The sequence below is a fragment of the Carcharhinus amblyrhynchos genome, chromosome 5, assembly GCF_965287045.1.
Source record: "Carcharhinus amblyrhynchos chromosome 5, sCarAmb.v2.hapA, whole genome shotgun sequence".
NCBI classification, from domain to species: Eukaryota; Metazoa; Chordata; class Chondrichthyes; order Carcharhiniformes; family Carcharhinidae; genus Carcharhinus; species Carcharhinus amblyrhynchos.
Window position 1 is genome coordinate 107,460,393 of NC_137328.1, and position 22,886 is coordinate 107,483,278.

Below are 22,886 nucleotides of genomic sequence, written 5' to 3' on the forward strand. Positions count from 1 at the left end.
ATACTTTTGCATTAATATTTATTTGACCGGTGGATATAGGTATAGTAGTTGGAATCTGTAGGGTGCCAGGAATTTAAATGTTTGACATCAAAAAGCATTGGTTAGGTACAGAACAAATCTCTACACCAATTGCATCAAAGCTTTTATTCAAATATTACTAAACTTATGTTCCATGTAGGGGTCTTGACCTAGCCTGACAATTTGAGAACTGAATAGAAGCTTAAGATAGCAAATGTGGAAGATCCCCCCTGCAGCACAGCAAGATCTCATTTCATTTGTTTCTGTGGGTGCTTTTAAGGGGGAGAGCCTTTAACCATTGAAATCATGACCTACAGGAAGATGGAACTGGGCTGGGGCAGGAACTCTGAGGCCAGATGCCCCCTTCCCACTGTTAGCAGTTCACCGGAGGAGATTAAATGTAGTGCATCACCTTACGGTAGATGTGCCTGCAGCCTAAGTGAGGACACAGGCCTGCAACACAATTTGATGAAGACACAAAATTTGGATCCCTGAAGACAGCGATCATTTCTGGCAACATTTTGACCCTCTTACTGAGGAGATCAAGAAAGGGCACCTCTGACTGGGGTAGGCCCCAGCACCCACTTCCTGGTCAAGATTCCTGCCCTCCTCAGTTATACTGGTGAGATAAATTGAGTATGTTCTCACTGGGAGTGAGGTATGGATTCTAAAGAGGCAAGAAATTAGAGACAAACAGGGAAGAGCCCACAGAGAAATTTGAAAGGAGGATGTTATCAGATTGGGAATCAGAGTAAGTCAGTGAGCAGGATGATGGGTGAAAGAGATTGATGCATGTTAGGATGCAGGATCCAGCGGTTTTGGATGAGCTCAATATTATAGAAGGTGGAAAGTGGCAGGCTATCTAGAAGAGCATTGGGAACAGTAAAGTCTAGTGGTAATAAACGCATGGATGAGGGCTTCAGCAATAGACAAGTTATGACAGTGGTGGAGAAGGTTGATGTTATGGAGAGAGGGAGAGGGTTTGAGTTGCTGGCATTGGAATGGAGTTTGTGATGGGGATTGAAAACCAGTCTTTCCAACATTTAACACAATTGCTGGAAAATCTCAGTAGGGCTGACAGCCTCTGTAGAGAGAGAACAGAGCCAACATTTCAAGTCTGGATGACTCTTCATTAGATTCCAGGATGTGCAGTAATTTGATTTTATCTTTCCAATATTTGGTTGGAGGAAGTTTCTGTTTATGCAGGAGTGACCACAAGAAATAGGAACAGGAGTAGGCCGTTTGGCCCCTCAAGCCTAATCTGCTATTTACCAGGATCATGGCTGATCTGACATTCCTCACCTTTGCTTTCCTGCCCTTTCCCTGTAACCTCGTACTGATCAAAAATCTATCTATCTCAACATTAAATACACACAAGGATTCTTTCTCCACAGCTCTCTATGACAAGGAGTTCCAAAGATACACAACAATCTGAGAGAAAAAATTCTTCCTCATCTCCATCCTAAATTGGCACCCACTTATTTTGAGACCTCTCATCCTAGACTGTCCCATGAGGGGGAAGATCCTCTCAGTATTTACCCTATATTTCAATGCAATCTCCTCTCATTCTTTGAAATTCGAATGAGTAGAGTTCCAACCTGTTTAATCTTTCCCCATAAGACAATCCCTCCATAACAGGGATCATCATAGTGAACTTCTTCAAACTGCCTTCGATGAAATAATATCTTTTCTTAATTAAGGGGACCAGAACTGCTCACAGTTACTCCAGATGTGAGTCATAGATTCATAAAGTCATACAGGTTTACAGCATGGAAACAAGCTCTTTGGCCCAACTTGTCCATCCCACCTTTTTTTTAAACCCCTAAGCTAGTCCCAATTGCCCGCATTTGGCCCATGTCCCTTTATACCCATTTTACCCATGTAACTGTCTAAATGCTTTTTAAAAGACAAAATTATATCCACCTACACTACTATTTCTGGCAGCTTGTTCCAGATACTCACCAACCTCTGTGTGAAAAAAATTGCCCCTCTGGATCCTTTGTATCTCTCCCCTCTCACCTTAAACCTATGCCCTCTAGGTCCTCTATCTCTGAGAAAAGATATTGACTATCTAGCTGATCTATGCCCCTCATTATTTTATAGACCTCTATAAGATCACCCCTCAGCCTTCTACACCCTGGAAAAAAAAGTCCCAGTCTATACCTATGTGATAAAAGGTAGGCCGATTAGGAGTATAGACATACAGAGGGACCTGGGAGTGCAGGTTCACAAATCCATAAAGGTTGCGTCACAAGTGGAGAAGGTTGTTAGGAAGGCTTACGGAATGTTAGCCTTTATAGGAAGGGGTATAGAGTATAAAAGCTGCCGTCTAATGCTTCAGTTGTACAGAACGTTGGTTAGACCGCATTTGGAGTACTGTGTCCAGTTATGGTCACCTTACTACCGGAAGGACGTGGAGTCTCTGGAAAGGGTGCAGAGGAGGTTTACCAGGATGTTGCCTGGCATGGAGGGACTGGGTTACGAGGAAAGGTTGGAGAAACTGGGGCTATTCTCCTTGGAAAGACGGAGATTGAGGGGGGACATGATAGAGGTATATAAGATACTGAAGGGAATAGATAGAGTTAATAGTGAGAGACTGCTCCCTAGACTGGGTACGAACACGAGAGGTCATGATTTAAGGGTGAGGGGGGAGAGGTATAATTTGGAAGTGAGAGGAAGGTTCTTTACGCAGAGAGTTGTGGGGGTATGGAACGCGCTACTGAGTAGGGTGGTGGAGGCAGGAATGTTGGACTCGTTTAAGATTCAGTTAGATAGACACATGAGTGAAACGAGGATGGAGGGATATAGTAGGGGCTATTAAATAAGGTTAGAACCTCGGGAGACACCGGAAAAGCAGGCTTGTAAGATTAACGTTTTTGTCTTTTTATTCCGCAGGTGGAGGTCCACCTCGTGTCAAGCGAGGGGCATGCACACGGTGGGTCGTGCGTGGGCTGCTCTTGGAAGTTCCGGGAGTGGCCTAGTACTTCGTGTCGGTGTGTGTGCTTGATTCTGGACCGGTAGACGGGCACCGCAACAGCTCGGTGACTAGCACTGCTGGCTGTGCAGATACATGGATTTGGGCCTGTGTCTGTGGGAGTTTGTGCATTCTCCCTGTGGTTGCGTGGGTTTCCTCCGGGCGCTCCGGTTTCCTCCCACACCCCAAAGATGTGCTCTTAGGCTGATTGGTTTTACCAAATTGACACTATTCTCCCCTGAATCTGGCTAAGTTAGGGGTTCCATTCGTAGACATGCAGGGTAGAATAGGTGTAGGGTGATGCAGCGGCGCTGGCTCGTTGGGCCGAAGGGCCTGTTTCCCGTGCTGGGTTGTTCTTTGTTCTTTGTATCCAGCTTCTCCTTATAACTCAAACCATCAAGTCCCAGTAGCATCCTAGTAAATCTTTTCTGCACTCTTTCTAGTTTAATAATATCCTTTCTATAATAGGATGACCAGAGCTGTATACAGTTCTTACCAGTAGCTTGTACAGTTGCAGCAAGGCTTCCTACTCTTACACTCAATTCCCTTGAAATAAGAGTCAGCATTCCATTAGCCTTCCTGATTACCTGCTGCAGCAGTACGCTAGCTTCCTGTGTTTTGTGCACAAGCACTCCCCCAAATCCCTTTGTGTTGGAGCTTTCTGCAGTCTTTCTCCTTTAAATAATACGTTATTCCTCTGTTCTCCCTTCCAAAATGGACAAATTCACACTTTCCCACATTATAATTCATTTGCCTACATTTTATCCACTTAGCTCATCAATATTTCACCATAAACTATTTGAATCCCTCTCACAAATTGTGTCTTCACCCATGTTTGTGTTATCTGTAAATTTGGTTACAGTACATTCGCTTCCTTCAACTGAGTGTCAAAGCAGAGAGTGTTCGTGTCTGTGAAAGCTTGATGTGTTTTCTGATGATGTCATTGAGGGGCAGCACATGAAATACAAACAGAAGCAGAGAGTAGGCCTTTCGGCTCCTCAAGCCCGCTCCACTATTCAATAAGATCGTGGCTGACCACATTGCATACTCCACATTCCACGTTCTCTATTCCCCATCTAACCTCAGTAACCTTTGATTCTCTTGCCTAAGAATCTATTTACCTCCACCTTAAAAATCGATGGGAATTAGGAGGGGCACCAGGTGGGTGTCTGAGTTATGCCCTTGGGTACATGGGCAGTCTCCTGGGTTCTTCACAGGGATGAGGGTGGGTGGGATGGAGTATGGAATGGTGAAGGTCATTTATGAGGATTGGGGAATTGTGGAATTTTGACCTCTTCATAGAAAGGTGAGGAAGGCATTTACAACTTTGGAAGAAATATCAGGCTGAAGAAATCTTTGTGAACATCCTTACAATATCGGTCATACATAGTCGCCAAAGAATTCGTCCCTATCATTCCGAACATACATCGTCTGCACTATGGTGCTTTCCAATCCCAAATTCAAAATGTTGAAGAGCGCTGAGAGAGCATTGCAGTCACATTGAAACTTACTTCTAATAGATGATGAGCACTGTTGCTGGGTAATCCTCCGTCAGTAACAACAACCTTTACCTTCCAGCTCCCCTTCTGTGTAAAGTCCAAATGATTTCTTATCCTGAAAGTAAAACAACATCACAGGTAATTGCTCAGACTGTGTTCTGGTTTCAGATACATTCGATCTGTTATTGCAGTTATTCTCCAGCCTCTGTGCATCCCTTTGTCCACCATTTTTTGTTTGGACCTTTTGGTATTTTATCATAGAACCATAGAATCCCCACAGTGCAGAGAAAGACCATTTGGCACATCAAGTGTGCACCGACCATAAACCCTTCCAGGCCCACTCCCCTTAATCCCTATTTATCCTTGCTAGTCCCCCTGACATGAAAGCTCAATTTAATGGCCAATCAAACAAAGTGCACATCTTTATTCCCAATCAATATGACAAGACAAGCCATTCCTCCCATCTTGGGCACGATCAAACAAGATCCAAACTGATAGGATGAGGCACTTCACCTCGTCCCGGGCTTGATCTGAGCTTCATCTCAGCCAAATGGCCCAGGTGGCTTTTGAAGCCTCAGTATAAGCTTGTTGGGCAAGACCAGATGCAGGACCAAGAACTACACTTGATCTGGCCATTTTTTCAGCTGCCACAGGGCCTATACTCTGGATTTCTCTCCCTTAAGCTTCTCCTTGTCTCTCTCTCTCTCTCTCCTTCTTTGTGGCATTCCTTACAACCAAGTCTTTGACCTCCTGTCCTAATAGCTTCTTACTTTGCTCTATTTTGTTTGGTCACATTTTTGTGGGTTGTTGTACTTACAAAAAGGTTATGAATCCAATCAGAAGACAAAGAGGAATTGCTTCAAATTGATTTTGAGCAGAGTGGTTAAGAATGGGGAACTCACTATAACAGGATGTGATCAAGGCTCTCTAGTGACATCTACAGCAGAAGCCCAGTACAGCACCAAAAAAAAGCCCATCATTTGCAAAAGCAGGAAGTTATTCCTAATACGATTGCTTCTAAGATGTAGGTTGGGGTTTTCCAGTCTTTTCCACAAGCGGGCTCTTCAAGTCTCGCCAAAGGCAAGCCCATGGGGCAGGCTTCCCGGTGGTGGGATGGGCGAGCCACACCAAACGCCATAGATGTTGGAGGGGCTGGAAGATCCCGCTGGCATCCATTGGCGGGCCATCTCAGCCACTGGAAAGCAAGCCACAATTGGGTGGTGGGGACGGAGGACAAAAGCCCCATCTTGTGATGTACACATGGAATCTCTAATGCAAATGTTCGATGGTACAGCCTTATGGATGCCGTGGAAATCAGCTGCCAGTTCTTTAATGTTTTTTTCATGAATCTTAGATTCTCCCACAAGAGGAAACATCTTCTCCCCATTCACTCTGTCAGGACCCCTCAGGATCTTATAAGTTTTAAACAAATCACCTATTACTCTTCAGAACTCCAACAGATACAAGTCTAGCCTGTCCAATCTTTCCTCATCTGACAACCCATTCCAGGTATTAGTTTAGTCAACTTTCTCCAAATTGCTACTGCAGTTACATCCTTCCTTTAGCAAGGAGACCAATACTGAACATCACACTGCAGATGTGATCTCACCAATGTCCTGTACAACTGAAGCATAACCTCCCTACTTTTGTTTTCAATTCCCCTCACGACAAATGCTAACCTAATTACTTTCTGTACCTGCATACTAGTCTTTTGAGATTCATGAACTGGTTCATTCACTTAAATCTCTCTGCAATCTTTTGCCATTTAAATAATAAGCTTGATTTTTATTCTCCCTGCCAAAATGGACAGTTTCACATTTACCCACATTATACACCATTTGTCAGATTTTTGCCCATTCACTTAATCAATCTCTGTCCCTTTGTAGCCTCCTTATGTCCTCTTCCATCTTATTTTCCTACCAGAGAACCATAGAAACATTAGGGTGCAGTAACAGGCCATTCAGCCCTTCATGTATGGGTTGGCTAGAAATGAGAAAAGTAAACTAGCCATCCACTTTAATTCCACTTTCCATCACCTGGTCTGTAACGTTGCAGGTTACAGCACCTCAGATGCAGAACCAAAGATGTGCAGGTTATGTGGACTTGTCATGATCAATGTGTAAGGTTACGGGGATAGATTGGGGAAGTGGACCTAGGTACAGTTGGTGCAGACTTGGAGAGTCAGTGCAGGCTCAATGGGCTGGATGGCCTCTTCTGCATTGTAGGGATTCTATGGATCCAAGTACCTTGTAGATGAGTTGAGCATTTCTGCCGCTACCACCAATTTAGACAGTGAATTCCAGACGCCCACCACCCACTGGGTGAAAGTGTTTTTCCTCATGTCCCCTCTCATCCCCTTAAATCTATGCCTCCTGGTAATCAACCTCTCAGCTAGGGGAAACAAGTCTTTCCTGTCTTCCCTAGCTAAGCCCTTCATAATTCTACACACCTAAACAGATAACCCCTTGGCCTCCTCTGATCTAAGGAAAATAACACTAGCCTGTCTAATCTCACCTTACAGCTGTAATTTTCAAGCCCTGGCAGCATTTTGTAAATCTCTGCACTCTCTCCAGAGCTATTCTGTCCTTCCTGAACAGCAGTGACTATAACTGTACACAAAATTCTAGCTGTGGCCCAACCAGCATATACACATTTCCATCATTACCTCCCATCATTTATATTCAATACCTTGCCAATAAAGGAAAGTGTTCCAAATGCTTGCTTGACTACTTTGTCCCCACCTCTTCTGCCACAATCAAGGAGCTGTGAACATGCAATTCAAGCTCCCTCACTTCCTCAAACCCTCTCAACATCTCCCTGTTGATTGAATATTCCCTTCCTTTGTTCTTCCTCCCCAAATGCATTACTTCACATTTTTCTGGATTGAATTCCATTTGCCACTTCTCTGCCCACTCAAACAAACCATTGATTATAATTCTGGAGTTGACAGCTATCCTCTTCACTGTCAATGACAAGGCCAATTTTTCTGCCATCTGCAAATTTCACAATCATGCCTCCCATATTTAAATCTAAATCACTAATATATACAACAAACAGCAAGAGTGCCAAGACTGAGCCCTGAGGAACACCACTAGAAACTATTTTTCATTAACAAAAAATCCATCAACCATTCCTCTTTGTTTGCTGTCACTGAGGCAATTTTGGATCCAACCTGCCACCTTCTCCTGTTTTCTATGAGATCTTAATTTTTGGACCATGTGCTAGCTTGTTAAATGCCTTACTGAAATCCATGTAGACAGCTTCCACTGCATTACCCTAATCAATCCTCCTTGTTACTTCCTCAGAAAAATCTATTAGCTTAGCTATCTAGCTGTTTTTGTGTCAGCAAATTTACTAACAGTTCCTTTGTCCAAGTGATCCCTGTGGCATCTTGTCAACCAAAAAAGGACTCATTTATGCATACTCCCTTTTTCCTGTTGGCTAACTGATCGTCTTTTCATGCTGACACCATTATTCCCTACATCATGAGCTTTTATTTTCCAGAGTAACCTTTGATGAGGCACCTTACAAAATGCCTTCTGGAAATCTAAATTCAGTACATCCACCAGTTCCCCTTTACCCCAGCATATGTTATTCCTTCAAAGAACTCCAGTAAATAGATTAAACATGATTTCCCTTTCACAAATCCATGTTGACTCTGCCTGATTACCCTGAATTTTTCTAAGTGCCCTGCCAAGCATCTTTAATAACAACTTCTAACATTTCCTTGTGATGGATGTTAAGCTAACAGGTCTATAGTCTTCTGCTTTCTGTCTCCTTCCCTTTATGAATAAAGGAGTGACATTTGTCATTTTCCAATTTATTGGAGTTTTTCCCAAATCTAGGGAATTTTGGAAAATTAGAACCAATGTTATAGCTATCGCAGTGGACACAGCTTTACAACCTTAGGATGAAGACCATCAGGAGTGGGGGCCTTAATTCCACCACAGGCATCGGAGCCAGCGAGGGGCAGACAAAGGAAATTTCCATTGACCTCGGGCAGGATGTTATGGTTTCGGGATGAGCGCGAGGGGGATTGAATATAAAAGTAGGGAGGTCTTGCTGCGGCTGTATAGGGCATTGGTGAGGCCGCAGATGGAGTACGGTGTGCAGTTTTGGGCGCCGTACTTACGCAAGGATATTTTGGCCTTGGAGGGAGTGCAGAGGAGGTTTACTAGGCTGATGCCAGAGTTGAGGGGTTTGAACTATGAGGAGAGGCTGAATAAACTAGGCTTGTACTCGTTAGAGTTTAGAAGAATGAGGGGAGATCTCATTGAGACATATAAGATGATGAATGGGAGAGATAGGATAGAGGTGGAGAGACTCTTCCCGCTCAGAAAGGATAGTAGGACTAGGGGGCACAGCCTCAAGATAAAGGGGGGGCGGTTTAGAACGGAGTTGAGGAGGAACTTCTTCACTCAAAAGGTGGTGAATCTCTGGAATTCTCTGCCCGTTGAAGTGGTGGAGGCTACCTCGCTAAATATTTTTAAGACGCAGGTTGATGGGTTTTTGATAAGAGAGGGGATTAAGGGTTATGGGGAGAGGGCGGGAATGTGGAACTGAGCCACGACAGATCAGCCATGATCTTATTGAATGGCAGGGCAGGCTCGAAGGGCTAGATGGCCTACTCCTGCTCCTATTTCTTATGTTCTTAAAGCCATAAAATCCGGCGAAACATCGCTTAAGCTGGAATAAAATCACAAGGGAACAAAGTTCAGGATGAATTATGAACTGCAGGATTATAAGCCACACGTAGAGTTAGTAAAGACTGAAGCCTTGACCAGATCATCAGGAACATCCAAGAAATCATCCAAAATTGTACCAACGTCTCCATACGTCCATCATCGCGTCATCCCAGACACCAGATGAGCAGGAGCCCAGATCCTAGTGGGCAGGGAATGCCTGTCCTCTCCTATTGCTTCCAAACCCACTCAATGAGCATTAAGATCAAGACAATGCATCAAGCTTGCCATCTACCCCTTGGCCTCAGAAGCTGGATGAGATTTGTCCCATTGAACTCAATGTGTCCAGCCCTTAAATCAAGATTGTTAAAGTATGGCAGTCTGTTCTCAAAATCAGCTGGCAATCTCACTGCAGCTCTTCCTCTTCCTGGGGAGATTCGCTCACAGACAATCCTGGTCTGGCCATGTCCCGTCAACGTAAATAGGATGCTCGACGCACTGTGCAGCAGGATTTCCATATACCTAACATGAGTCCTCACCAAAGAAACCTCCTTCTCAACTGAAAGGATTGTCATCTCCGCACCATTCATTCTTTGTAGGATGTCTCACAGTTCATCATGATGAGAACCACTCCTGCCTCAGTGAACAGAATGCATCTTCCACACTTTTACTCACAAACGTGCACCTCCTGAGCGTAGTTCTGTTCACCAGCGAGGCCACCACTGTAAACCGGGCCCCACAAGCACCTCTTTGACTTAATTCAGCTCCCTGCAATCAAAAAAGTTAACCAGACTTTTCCAAAAACATTCCACAGGTGAAATGTATCGGGATCAACTAATTGCAGTCCGTGCATTAGGATAAAACAAAGGATTAAAAGGTGAGTAGCACCAGAGCTTGCAAAAACACAACCACTCTGTGTTCACATGATGTGACAATCTCCCACCCCTCCCACCCCCGCATCCCCTGAGGCTCTGTTTTCTAATTTAGCCCCCAGCTTGTCATACCCTCTCGTACCCTCTAACCCAGTTCTAACTATGTCATTGGTACCTACATGGATCACGACAACTTCCACTGCAAGCTCTTCTCCAGCCCTGAGTAGATGTCTCAAACCCTGGCATCAGGCAGGCAACACAGCCATCTGCAGCCTCCCTCTTTGCTGCACAGAACAATGCCAGTTCCCTTCACTATTGTCCCTTACTACCACAACACTACTTTTTGCTTCCCTGACTTGAATGGCTTCCTGTGCCACAGTGCCAAAGTCAGTTTGCCCATCTACCCTGCAGCCCACACTCACATTGAAACAAGCTGAGAGAACCTCAAATCTGTCAGACAATTGCAAAGCCTAACACTCCTACACTCCTGCTCTCTGGATCCCCTTACCTGCCTCATTGACATTCGCACACCCCCCGCCCCACCGTCCCTGACCACCAGACAAATCAGAAGACCCTATCCTATGTGGTGTGACTGCCTTGTGGTTAAAAAGCATCCAGGCAAACCTTCCTCTCCCTGACATGCAGCAGTGTCCACAGCTCAACCTCCAGTTCGATGAATCTGTGCTGAAGCTCCCTGTGCTGTAAAGGTTAGTTACTGAGAAATCATTGGCACATTGCTCAGCAGATTCAACCCGCTGTTTTCAGGAGAAGCAGGAAGATAAGATGGTGCACACTTAATTATTCAAAGATACAGCATTGGTAATGTTGGTGACATCTTGCTTTGCATTTTGAATTTGTCTCGTAACAACAAGTATCTAAATTGCACAACAGGTAATGAACAAATCTTCTACCAATCGTTTCATAATGTGGATATACCGAAGAGACAAAAGAGGTTTGTTGAAAGATGCTGTTTGTATATCACGTGCGATAACAACTGAGGCAACGGAATGATCACTGACACTTTAATCGAACTATACCCTAATGCACAAACAGAGAATGCTGGAAAATCTCGGCAGGTCTGACAACATCTGTGGAGAGAGAATAGAGCCAACAGGCTTGATTTTACCGGCACGGCCCACCCGAGGCTTGTAAGATCGCACCCGAGGCCAACAGGGAATGTCATTCTGTGACCCTGACCCGCCCCGATTTCGGGACGGCCGTGTTGGTAAGATCAGGGCCAACATTTCGAGTCTGGATGACCCTTCATCAGATGCTGTCAGACCTGCTGAGATTTTCCAGCATTTTCACCTCTTGTTTCAGAACCCAGAATCCAGCAGTATGTTACTTCTATACAATAATGTACTATGTCATATTGCCGCAGGAATAATTAATGCCCTTACATTAAATTTCATTGGCTGCTTTCAAAAAGATAACAAAGGCATTTCTGAAAAATTCATTAAAGCCCTAATTGTGACTTTGAGAAAGTGGTGGCATGAGGCCCAGGCCATCTGGACTCTTGGGTCTTATATATAAATTGAGTAAGAAATCTCACAACACCAGATTAAAGTCAAACAGATTTATGTAGTATCACAAACTTTCAGAGTGCTGCTCCTTCATCAGGTGGGCAGTGCTGTGAAAGCTCGTGATACCAAATAAACCTGTTGGACTTTAATCTGGTGTTGTGAGATTTCTTACTGTGACTATCCCAGACCAATGCTGGCATCTCCACATCATAAATTGAGTAAGGTTGACTGCAGCTCCCAGTAACCTGCTTCAGTGATACTGGGAGTTGTTGGGGTGTGAGAATTGCAGGCACAATCCTTGACGAAGTAAGCAAACAAGAGGAGGCGATGCAACTGCAGTCAAGAAAGGCCCAAGGATCCCTTGGGCAGCTCATGGAGGTGGTGGATGGGTGGGGGGACCTCCCCGTTTCCCCTGTATTACAGGAAAACAAAAAAATACAAAGAGACGTTTTCACACCTCCTCTGGTACTTCTAATCCACAGCACCGGTTTCCCTGGTGAGGCTGGTACAAGATGCCAATACCACTGCTGCCAGTCACAATGGCCCTGATAGACTGGGTCAGATGGGGAATAGGTGCGGAGATCAAAATGGCCAAAAGACTTTATCCCAATATTTAAGTCATCATCCTAATAATTAAGTTCTTAACCATAACCCTGCAGGCCCTCTCCTGCCCAGAGTGTGTGTGTGTTTGCGTGTGCGAGTGTGTGCATGTTTGATTTGATTGATTATTCTCAAATGTAGTAGTATACAGTGAAAAGTATAGTTTCCTGTGCTCTATACAGACAGAGCATTCCACACATAGACGATGAAAGGAGAGTGCAGAATGTAGTGTTACAATTATAACTAAGGTGTAGAGAAAGATCGATTTAGTGCAAGGTTGATCCACTCAAAAGTTTGATGACAGCAGGGAAGAAGCCATTCTTGAGCCGGTTGGTACATGTCCTCAGACTTTTGTATCTTTTTCCTGACAGAAGAAGGTGGAAGAGAGAATGTCTAGGATGCGTGACATCCTTAATTATGCTGGCTGCTTTGCCAAGGCAGTGAGGAAGTGTAGATAGAGTCAATGGATGGGAGGCTGGTTTGCCTGATGGACTGGACTTTGTTCACGACCTTTTGTAGTTTCTTGCGGTCTTGGGTAGAGCAGGAGCCATACCGAGTTGTGATACAACCAGAAAGGATGCTTTCTATGGTGCAACTGTACAAGCTGTTGAGAATTGTAGCTAACATGCCAAATTTCCTTAGACTCTGAGAAAGTAGAGGCATTAGTGGGCTTTCTTAACTATAGTGTGTGTGTGTGTGTGTGTGTGTGTGTGTGTGTGTGTGTGTGTGTGTGTGTGTGTGTGTGTGTGTGTGTGTGTGTGTGTGTGTGTGCATACATGTGCTTATGCACGTGTGTGTGTGCGCATGTGCATGTGTGGATGTGCGTGTGTGCTGCTTGAATCTGAATGAGGCTATCTGAAACAAGTCTGCTGAATTAGACATTCAGGAGAGTGCAGTGCAGTGCATGGTGTGACTCCAGTATGTGCCATGCTGCTTCTTTGGAACCATTCTCAACAGGCATGGAATAGGGAGATTGGGCGTGAGGGTGGGGTGGGGGGGGGGGGGAGTGGTGGGTGTGGGGGAGGTGTGATAAGAGGGGTCAAAACCCAGGGCTGATATATTTGCACACTGATTTTGCAGAATGTAACTTCAACCATCATTCTTAAACCTATTCACTGGCAATGACAGAAGTCCAAGTTGGCTGTTACTTACCGTAAGCTGCCCTCCCATACATACTCGCTGTTTAAAGAGGTTTGAATATAAAAAAATTCTTCTGCCATTTTGTTGAGTGGCGGCGCATCAGTTGGAGAAAATGTGACTTCAGCAATGCGGAATGTAAGCATGCCATTCTTCCCGGCATCCCGGTCAGTGGCCTAAACGTGCATATAGAAACATAAAAACTGTCCAATTAATCATGCTACACCCAACTGAAATCTATATGTTTAATTTACTGCTGTTAAACCTTGCTCTGTGGAGTGCCGAGCTGGATATGGAAGTCTAATATATCCAAGCACACACATAAAAAGGTTGGGCACACATAACTGGGACAAAGGGAAACTTGCAGCAATGACTCATATAATTAATCACCTACAAGTGGTCTTTACTCTATTTTTATTAAAAACATAAATCTATATTGTTCACTTCCAAGGCCACGGTCTGATTTCTGTTTCAATAATGAAACTCGATAGGTGCATATTTCATGAAATGCTAACAAACCGGCAGATTTACTCCGAGGTGGATCAAATGGAGCCAATGGTCCAATTTTGTTTTGGCTATAGATCTCAAAAAGAAATTGTTAAATTGGGTCCAAATGCTAAGTGATTAAAAAAAATAGTTAAGCTCAGCCTCTCCCAGCATTCTGGACCTGAATTCCTTTGCCTTCTTTCAGCTGATCTCTTTCACAAGATGAACAACCAGGAGAGGGTTTTCATCAACCCAGTGTCTCATAGCGGAATGGTATAGGGCTGGATTTTAAGGGGACATGCTCCATGCACCCCTCCCCCCCAGTTAATAGAGGAAAAGCTCCCACCATCCCAATGGGTATCTCCTTATCGTTTTTCTTTATATTAATCCATGGGATGTAGGTGCTGCTAGCTAGGCAGCATTTGTTACCTATCCTTCGTTGCCCCTTGAAAAGGTGGTGGTGAGTTGCCTTCTTGAACCACTGCAGTGCATGAGGTGTAGGTACACCCACAATGTTGTTAGGGAGAAAGTTCCAAGATTTTGACCAGTGACAGTGAAGGAACAGCGATATATTTCCAATTCAGGATGGTGTGTGGCTTGGAAGGGAAGTTGCAGGTTGTGGTGTTCCAATGGAGCCACTGTCCTTGGCCTTCATGGTGTTAGAGGTCAGGAGTTTGGAAGGTACTGTCTAAATGGTGGAGAAGCTTTTGGGAATCAGGAGATAAGTTACTCTTTGCAGATTTCCCAATCTCTGCCCTGCCTTGTAGCCACAGATTTATCAGGCAGGTCCAACTCGGTTTCCAGTCAATGGCAATCCCCAGGCTGTTGATAATGGGGGATTCAGCAATGGTAATGCACTGAGTGTCAAGGGGTGATGGTTAGATTCGCCCCTGGAGATTGGCATTCCTGGCACTTGTTGACCTCCAACAGCAACCATTTTGCTTTGTGCCAGGTCTGACTCCAACCAGTGTAAAGCTTTCCCCCGGTTCTCACTGACTTCAGTTTTGCTTGGGTGCCTTGATATCAAGGAAAGCCTCTCTCACCTCACCTCTTATGTTTGGCTCTTTTGTCCATGTTTGGACCAAGGCTGTAATGATGCCAGGATCTAAGTGGTCCCAGCAGAACCCAAACTGAGTATCAGTGAGCAGGTTATTGTTGAGTAAGGTGCTGCTAGACAGCACTATCGACATTTTCTATCACTTTGCTGATAATTGAGTATGGACTGATTGGGCAGTAATTAGCTGGGTTGGATTTGTCCTGTTTTGTGTGTACAGGACATGCCTGGGTAATTTTCCACATTATTGGGTAGATGCAAGTGTTGTAGCTGTAATGGAATAGCTTGGCTAGGATCACGGCAAGTTCTGGAGCACAAGTCTTCAGTATGATTGCTGGGATATTGTCAGGCCCAAAGCCATTGCAATATCCAGTGCCTGCAGCTGTTTCTTGGCGTCATATGCAGTGAATCAAATTGGCTGAAGACTGCCATCTGTGATGCTGGGAACCTCCAGAGGAGGCCAAGGTGATTTGGCACTTCTGGCTAAGAGTGTTGTGAATGCCTTATCTTTTGCCTTGATGTGCTGGGCTTCTCTATCATTGAGGATGGGGATAGTTGTGGAGCTCCCTCCTCCAGTGAGCTGTTTAATTGTCCACCACCATTCATAACTGTGGCCAAACTGCAGAGCTTAGATCTGATCCATTGGTTGTGGGATCACTTAGTTTTATCACTCGCCGCTTTTGCTGTCTGGCACGCAAGTAGTCCTGTTTGTACTTGGCCAAGTTGACACCTAATTTTTAAGCATGCATGGTGTTGTTCCTGGCATGCCCTCCTGCACTCGTCATTGTGCCAGGGTTGATTCCCTGGCTTAGTGTAATGGTAGAGTGGGGGATATGCCAGGCCATGAGGTTAAAAATTATTACTGAGTACAATTCTGCTGTTGCTGGTGGCCCTCAGTGCCTTATGGATGCCCTATTTTGAGTTGTTAGATTTGTTCAAAGTTATCCCATTTAGCATGGCGATACTGACACAGGACACAACGGTGGGTATCCTCAATGTGAAGGCTGGACTTTCTCTCCACAAAGATTGTGCAGTGGCCACTCCCACCAAGACTATCATGAATAGATACACCTGCGACAGGTAGATTGGTGAGGACGAGGAGAAGTCATTTCTCTCTATTATTGGTTCTCCCACCAACTTCCTTTAGGACCAACACAGCTCAGTCCGTGGTGGTACTACTGAGCCACTCATGATGATGGATTTTGAAGACTCCCATCCAGACCACATTCTGTGCCCTTGTCCCCATCAGTGCTTTCTCCAAGAAACATGGAGGAGTCCTGATTCATCAGCTAGGGGCAAGAGAGAGGGGTGGTAGGTAGGAATCAGCAGGAGGTTTCCTTGCCCATGTTTGAACTGATGCTATGTGACTTTGTCATGGTGGCCACTGCTGGGAGGTAAGTCAGTCCCAGCACTGAGGAGCTGGGGTAGATCTTGGTTCAGGAGTCTAGCAAGTGGGTGATTGGGGCAGGATGGGTTCAAGAGGCTGGGGAAGGGTTACAGGAGATTCCTAACCCATCCCTTTGTCCAACAAAAGTCTGTATCCAAATCTGCCGGGCATCCTGCATGACATGGGTAATCCATTACAATTAATGAAATGGAAGACTTTATTAAAGGATTGGTTGTTTTCAATGTAGAATCGGAATATAAGAGATTAACCACTTGAACAGATTTAAAAACTTTGAGTGGGTTTTAAGATTTAGTTTCATTATCAAGTTTGTAGGAGTGAGAGTATTATTAGCGCGCAAGAAACGAAACTTTACACTGTATCCCGAAACATGTGACAATAATAAATCAAATCAAATTGAATCATTGGAGGTTAATTTCTTTTCATCTCCACATGGCTCCTGAGATCTGCTGAGGGTAGATGCTGGGTTGAGAGGCTATGAGGTTGGCTTAGAAGAACCAGAACGGTGGAGAGGACAGCCAGGCCAGAGGGGGACAAGGGGAATACAATGAGGGGTGACAGTTTGTGGGTCCAAGTTATGAGGGCTTGGAGACCTAACAGCTTCTAAAACAAGTCTCAGAGAACAGATGTGGGCCTTCTAACCAACCGCCTTGGCATTCTCCCACCCCCATGGCTGCCTATCCTTTGCTTCTGGGTCCATTCTGCACACATGCTCTCACAAAATCCCTCCACACTGTAAGTCCCAATACTCCTCCCCACCCCACCCCCAGAGCAAAAATTGCATGCTTCGGGTTACTAAGGCGAATCTGGCGAGTTAGGAAATTTCCTGGCTCCTGTTCTCTGCCTCAGTAACCAAACTCCAGCCCCTAGACCCCAACAAGATGGACAAAACCATCAAATAAAATTGAAGCATCTTACCTCAAGCACGGAGATCTCGAATCCCTCAGTGATCAACTCAGACACAACAACTGAAAGGAAACCAGAATCAGGCGTTCAATTTCCTGGTGAATAACAGACTTTTCTTTTTAGCAATGATTTGATTTTATCACTTTAAAAAAACACAGGTGTAGATATAAATCACTAAGGTAATGGCCAAGAAATGGTTAATGATTAAAACAACTTTTAAAGAAATATTACATTCAGATCAGCAAATCAGAATTTCCTCAATGTAGAACTCATGCCAATTAAATGTGATCCTTTAATGAACAACCATTGGAAAATCAAGTGATAGAATCATCGACTAGAATCATAGAATCCCTACAGTTCAGAAGGAGGTCATTCAACCCATCAAACCTGCACTGACTCTCCTACAGAGCATCTTACCCAGGTCCTATCTCTGTCAGCCCACATATTTACCCCACTAATCCCCTTAACCTACACATCTTTAAGGTGCAAAGGGTAATTTAGCAAGGCCAATCAGCCTAACCTGCTGACTGGAGTGTGGGGGGAAACTGGAGCACCCGGAGGAAACCCAGGCAGACACAGGGAGAATGTGCAAACTCCACCCAGACAGTGACCCAAGGCCGGAATTGAACCTGGATCCCTGGCGCTGTGAGACAGCAGTGCTAAACACTATGCCACCGTGCTGCCCCGAGCTGTGAAAACTGGCATAACTGACTACCAAAAAAACATAATGAATGACTGAATTATATATTTCCTATTTCATAAAAGTAATTCTTCTCAAACTAATACCATTCTTTACTTAAATTTTATACTAAAATATTGGAGTATTCCATGTTGTCTGGGCACTAAAAGGCTACACATACCACGGACATATAAAGGCAGTAATTTATGGAAATGTGTCCCTTAAATTATTGCCAGCAGCAAATTAAGACAAGCTAGTTCCCACTACGTGGATCTGCTGTCCCAGTGAAGTACTCTGTGTATCACAATTTATGCTAACAAATGCAAATGAATCTGACATTGTTTGCTAGTGATTATAAAGGCACAAAATGGTGTCTAGAAAGGGACAAAGAGCAAAAAAAAACCATTCTGCCAATCTGATCTGAATAAGTGACATTTTTATGAAGTATCAATATGCTTTTTGTGGGAACAGCAGTGTTGGTGTTAACACTGGGAGGAGCTGCATGCACGAAGACCAAAGGAGCCAGGAACACTCTGAATGTGTAAGCTTCATTAACATGCAGAAGGTTGTTAGGAAAGAATCAATGACCTGAAAAAAAAGTACTTGCGGTAAAAGAAATCCAAAACAATGCTGAAAGATCACCAGGAAAAGTCAATGTACCATGGAGGAACAAACTCCCCAGATTCCTGGAATCACTTCAGTCATTTAACTATCTTTCTGGTTTCCATTTAAGCAGTTGAAAGACCATTCTGTGTCCTCCTTCTCCTGCCCCTTTGCTCTGATCCCCTTGAATTGTTTTTCATCGTCTGTAACGTTTTTCAGTTCTGTGGAAGGGTCAAACATGAACTCATCCGGCCTCTCTACAAATGCTAACTGACTCAGAGTGTTTCCAGCATTTTCGTCTTTGTTCCCCAGTCACTGTTGTCTGGCCTTCACCAGTGATCTCTCAGTGTTGTGAAAACACTCGGAAAAGCACTATACATAAATGCAGGATGCCAAGGAACTGTCAAACGCACGTGGAAATGACCCAGTGTGGAGTAGTCCTCCGTAGCACTTCATTGGATTTTGCAAATTGCTTCCAATGCAGCTGTCTGTTTTCAGTTCTATGACACATTCAATAAGATTAGCAGTTTGCACAGTGACAAGGAAACAGGTTAACCACAAGAGGGAGAAGCCATTCTTCTTATTCCTCCCCTCAATGCCCCAGAACCATTAGGAGTTACTTCTCTAGGGACATTAAGTAGTATTCATACTGTAAGCAATTTGTTAACAATGAGATGATGCATACTGTTATGGTGCATTTATATTGTACACATAGTCATGGGCGCAGTTGGCAGAATAGAACCTCTTTGGTCACTAGCCACACCAGACTGATAAATATCCTGTAAATTCCCCCTTACCCCGATGGAGCTCCAGGATACAATTACCCATTTAGACTTCCCTCTATGGAAGCACTTGATAGTCTTTTCACAGACACAAATTATTAATGCAAGGTTGGGGGGAAAGTTCTGCGGCGGTTAGTATGGGGGTGTCCTTGGCACTACGCAAGGGACAGGAGAGACAGAACTATGCACGAGGGCTTTGAACTGAGCTGGCATCCCTGACATCACAGGGACAAAAATACAGGGGTTAAGGCAGCCAAGGATAGCTGGGAAGCCAACTGGCCAAAAGTATGGTTCCAGTTGCTAATTGGGGCAAGGTTGTTGGATTTTGGGCTGAGCGGACTGGAAAGGCAGGACACCAGACAGCAAGAGGGCACAGGACCCTCAACATGGGATTCTCTGGTAAGGCAAAGCTACTTGGAGATGACTCATAACCAGTGCTGCAAAAGACGAAACTTCTCCAGGCAGATGGTCACAGGCATCCGTGACAATCAGATCAGCCATGATCTTCTCAAATGATGGAACAGGCTCGAGGGGCCAAATGGCCTACTCCTTATCATATGTCTGTCCTCACTTTTCCTGGCAGCTGCCATGACTCCTTCATTCTTTGCCAGTCAAACAAGCTCAGATCTTCACTCCAACCTCCAGAGTGCATGGGTGGATCCTTAGAGATACAGAATTTAGTGAAGACAGGCTATGTGCCTCTCCGTAGCAACCCAGATAAATGTATAGTAATGTCACAACCAATGCAATCTGTTAATTAGGACAATCAGCTAGCAGCCATCAGGCTTCTGAAGGTGCGATATTGATGCCTGGACCAGTTGGGTGGTGTCCTGCAATACTCTACTGCAACAGTCTTGACTAGTGTTAGATTGCTGCCTAGCATGGTCCTCCAGAGAGCTGTGAACTTTGCAGACAGTGAGACTCTGGCAGGAGACAGATAATGTTCAACTGAGGGCAAGTGGCTCAGGCTGAGGGGTGTGGAATTGAAGGGGGTCTGAGTGGCATATCCATGGGAAATGTAGCCTGGAACATTTAATCAATTACCATCAATGGTAGAAGAACATTTGGTCCAAGGTTTCAGCCTCGCTTTTGAAAATCCTGCTATGTCCATCACCAACTCAAACCAATCCTTTTGTCACAGCAGCAATAAAAGCACTCCCAGAAATATGCCTTATTGTGTCAGCAATTTGAAAGTGTACATGGAGAAAATTAGTTCACAGAGACAGAATCAAGGCACTCCATTACCCACTTAGGGCTCCGAGCGACACTATCACCTCTCTGCTTGACCATTGCTACACAGTGCACCATTATGACCCTGGAGGAGTTTGAGCCACACTGCTCACTTGTTACTGTTTGTGGCTGAGATGCATGTGGTTGTCATCTCCATTGGGCAGTATGTGGGTATCTACAGGAACTGCTGCACCAACATCATTGCAGGAGGATCTCTTTATCACTAGCGCTGGTATTATTGCTAGACTATTAATCCAGAAACTCAACTAATGTTCTGGGGACCCGAATTTCAATCCTGCCATCGCAGATGGTGGAATTTGAATTCAATAAAAAAAATCTGAAATTAAGAATCTACTGATGACCATGAAATCATTGCTGATTGTCGAAAAAACCCATTTAGTTCATTGATGTCCTTTAGGGAAGGAAATCTGCCGTCCTTACCTGGTCTGGTCTACATGTGATTCCAGAGCCACAGCAATGTGGTTGACTCTCAACTGCCCCCTGGACAAGGTCAACTAGGGGTGGGCAATAAATGCTGACTAGTCAGCAACGGCCGTGCCCCATGAATTAAAAAAAAATCGGCCAATAAATGGGCTTGAGCTACTGATCCACCAAAATCTCCATAAATGGTTAAACACGCACGATTGTCAGAATTTTATCCCCCTGCCCGTCACAGGAATCAGAGTGTCTGTTGACCTCGGGCAGGGTTTTATGGTTTCGGGACAGGTGCGGCCGGGAAATCCCACCGAGGAGTTGAATGCCCTTCTCGTTCCTAATACATTATTCTATGTGTAAAGCCAATATTTTAGCACAAACTAATGAATACCAGGTTTATTTAGTGGAACTGCGAGAGCGTGCAAGTCTGTGACGCTGGTGGCCTACATTTAAATCCGAGTAACATAGTTGCATTCTTAAGGGTCCCCTGTGATTACTTACAGCATTAAATCTATTCCCCACTATTTGCACATTTGTCACATGTACTCTATAAGTATTTCCCAAGATCTGAGTAAATACCACATTAATCGCCCAGGATTGACAATAGCCACAATCAATCAACTTTGCAGAAAGTTTTAATGAATATATTATACCGTTGAGGCTCAAAGGGCTGAAGAAAGCTGCACACAATTTTGTTTTAATTTGTAAGTCCTGATGGATGCAGAGCAGCTCTTGTGTTGATACAGTGAGTGGGATGGTGGAGTTGAATGTCTGGCTGTGAGACTGGAAGGTTATTTTACTTCAGAGTGCCAGAATCCTAATGAAGGGAACATCCTTTGTTGGAGAAAAAGAATCATAGAATCCTACAGTGCAGAAGGAGGCCATTTGACCCACTGAGTCTGCACTGACCACAATCCCACCCAGGCCCTATCCTCATAACCCCATGCACTTACCTTAGCTAGTCCCCCTGACACTAAGGGGCAATTTAGCATGGTCAGTCCACCTAACCTGCTCATCTTTGGATAGGAGAGGGTAGGGTCATTAGCATATTCATACACTAATATTCACAGCACAAAAATTGCCACTCAACCCTATAGGTCTATTCTAGCATTTATACCCTACATTAATCACAATCATTCTATTTATGTCTTCCCACTCCATCCCCATAACTCTTCTACTGATTTTCCCACATAAGTGCAGGAAACCTCTGCATAAATCCACAATGCTTCAACTCCTTCGCCTGCCCATAAATTCCACACTCTCGCCAGTGTCTGTTATGTGAGTGCACTTTTAAGAAAGGATTTTTAAAAATCATGCAGTTTACAGCTTCAGCGATGTCATTGTGGGGTAGAGCTGAGGTGTGATGAAAGGGTGTTCAGTTTTATTTGTGGCAGTCAAATGATAGGGTTTTTTTCCTTTGGGCTTTTAGTTTTGGGCAGTGTGTGAAGCAGTTTAACAGCAAGCTAAGGAACAGTTCCTCTCTCTCCCTATTCTTTTTAAGAAGCTGTGTTTTTGGAAACATATTTGATTACAACATCTTCTGAGTTTCTTCACAAGGAATTTTCAGCAATCAATCCAAGAGGCTGGATCCTGTAGTAAGTAGGCATTAACCAATGCTGTATTGTGTTTATTTGGAGGGCATTGTGTATTTAACATTGGCTTTGGTTGGAACAGATTAGAGATATTCCCTTAAGAGTTATACATTATTGTGTTTGGTGTTAATGGGACGGCAGTAGTTATGGGGGATTTCAATCTGCATATTGATTGGTCGACCCATGTTGGACGAGGTGGGCTCGAGGAGGAGTTCTTGGAATGCTGCCGGGATAGTTTCCTGGAACAGTGTGTGTTGGAGCCGACGAGGGAGCGAGCTATCTTGGATCTGGTGCTATGTAATGAGGCGGGTAGAATTAGGGACCTTGAGGTGAAGGATCCTCTTGGAGAGAGTGATCATTGTATGGTGGAGTTTCTGTTGCAGATGGAGGAGGAGAAAGTGGGTTCCCG

General features: G+C 44.4%; 1 protein-coding gene across 5 annotated transcripts in view; it reads right to left on the bottom strand.

The window, feature by feature from the left end:
• Positions 1–22,886, bottom strand: part of LOC145343494 (cadherin-related family member 2-like) — a 145,654-nt gene that overhangs the window by 37,974 nt on the left and 84,794 nt on the right. For all 5 annotated transcript variants that reach the window (XM_080189741.1, XM_080189744.1, XM_080189742.1 and 2 more), the window contains exons 21-23: positions 17,169–17,218; positions 13,321–13,481; positions 4,504–4,606 (exon numbers count right to left, since the gene is read on the bottom strand). In XM_080189741.1, the coding sequence (XP_080045867.1) occupies positions 4,504–4,606; positions 13,321–13,481; positions 17,169–17,218 (314 nt within the window). The remainder of the gene's footprint in view (positions 1–4,503; positions 4,607–13,320; positions 13,482–17,168; positions 17,219–22,886) is intronic.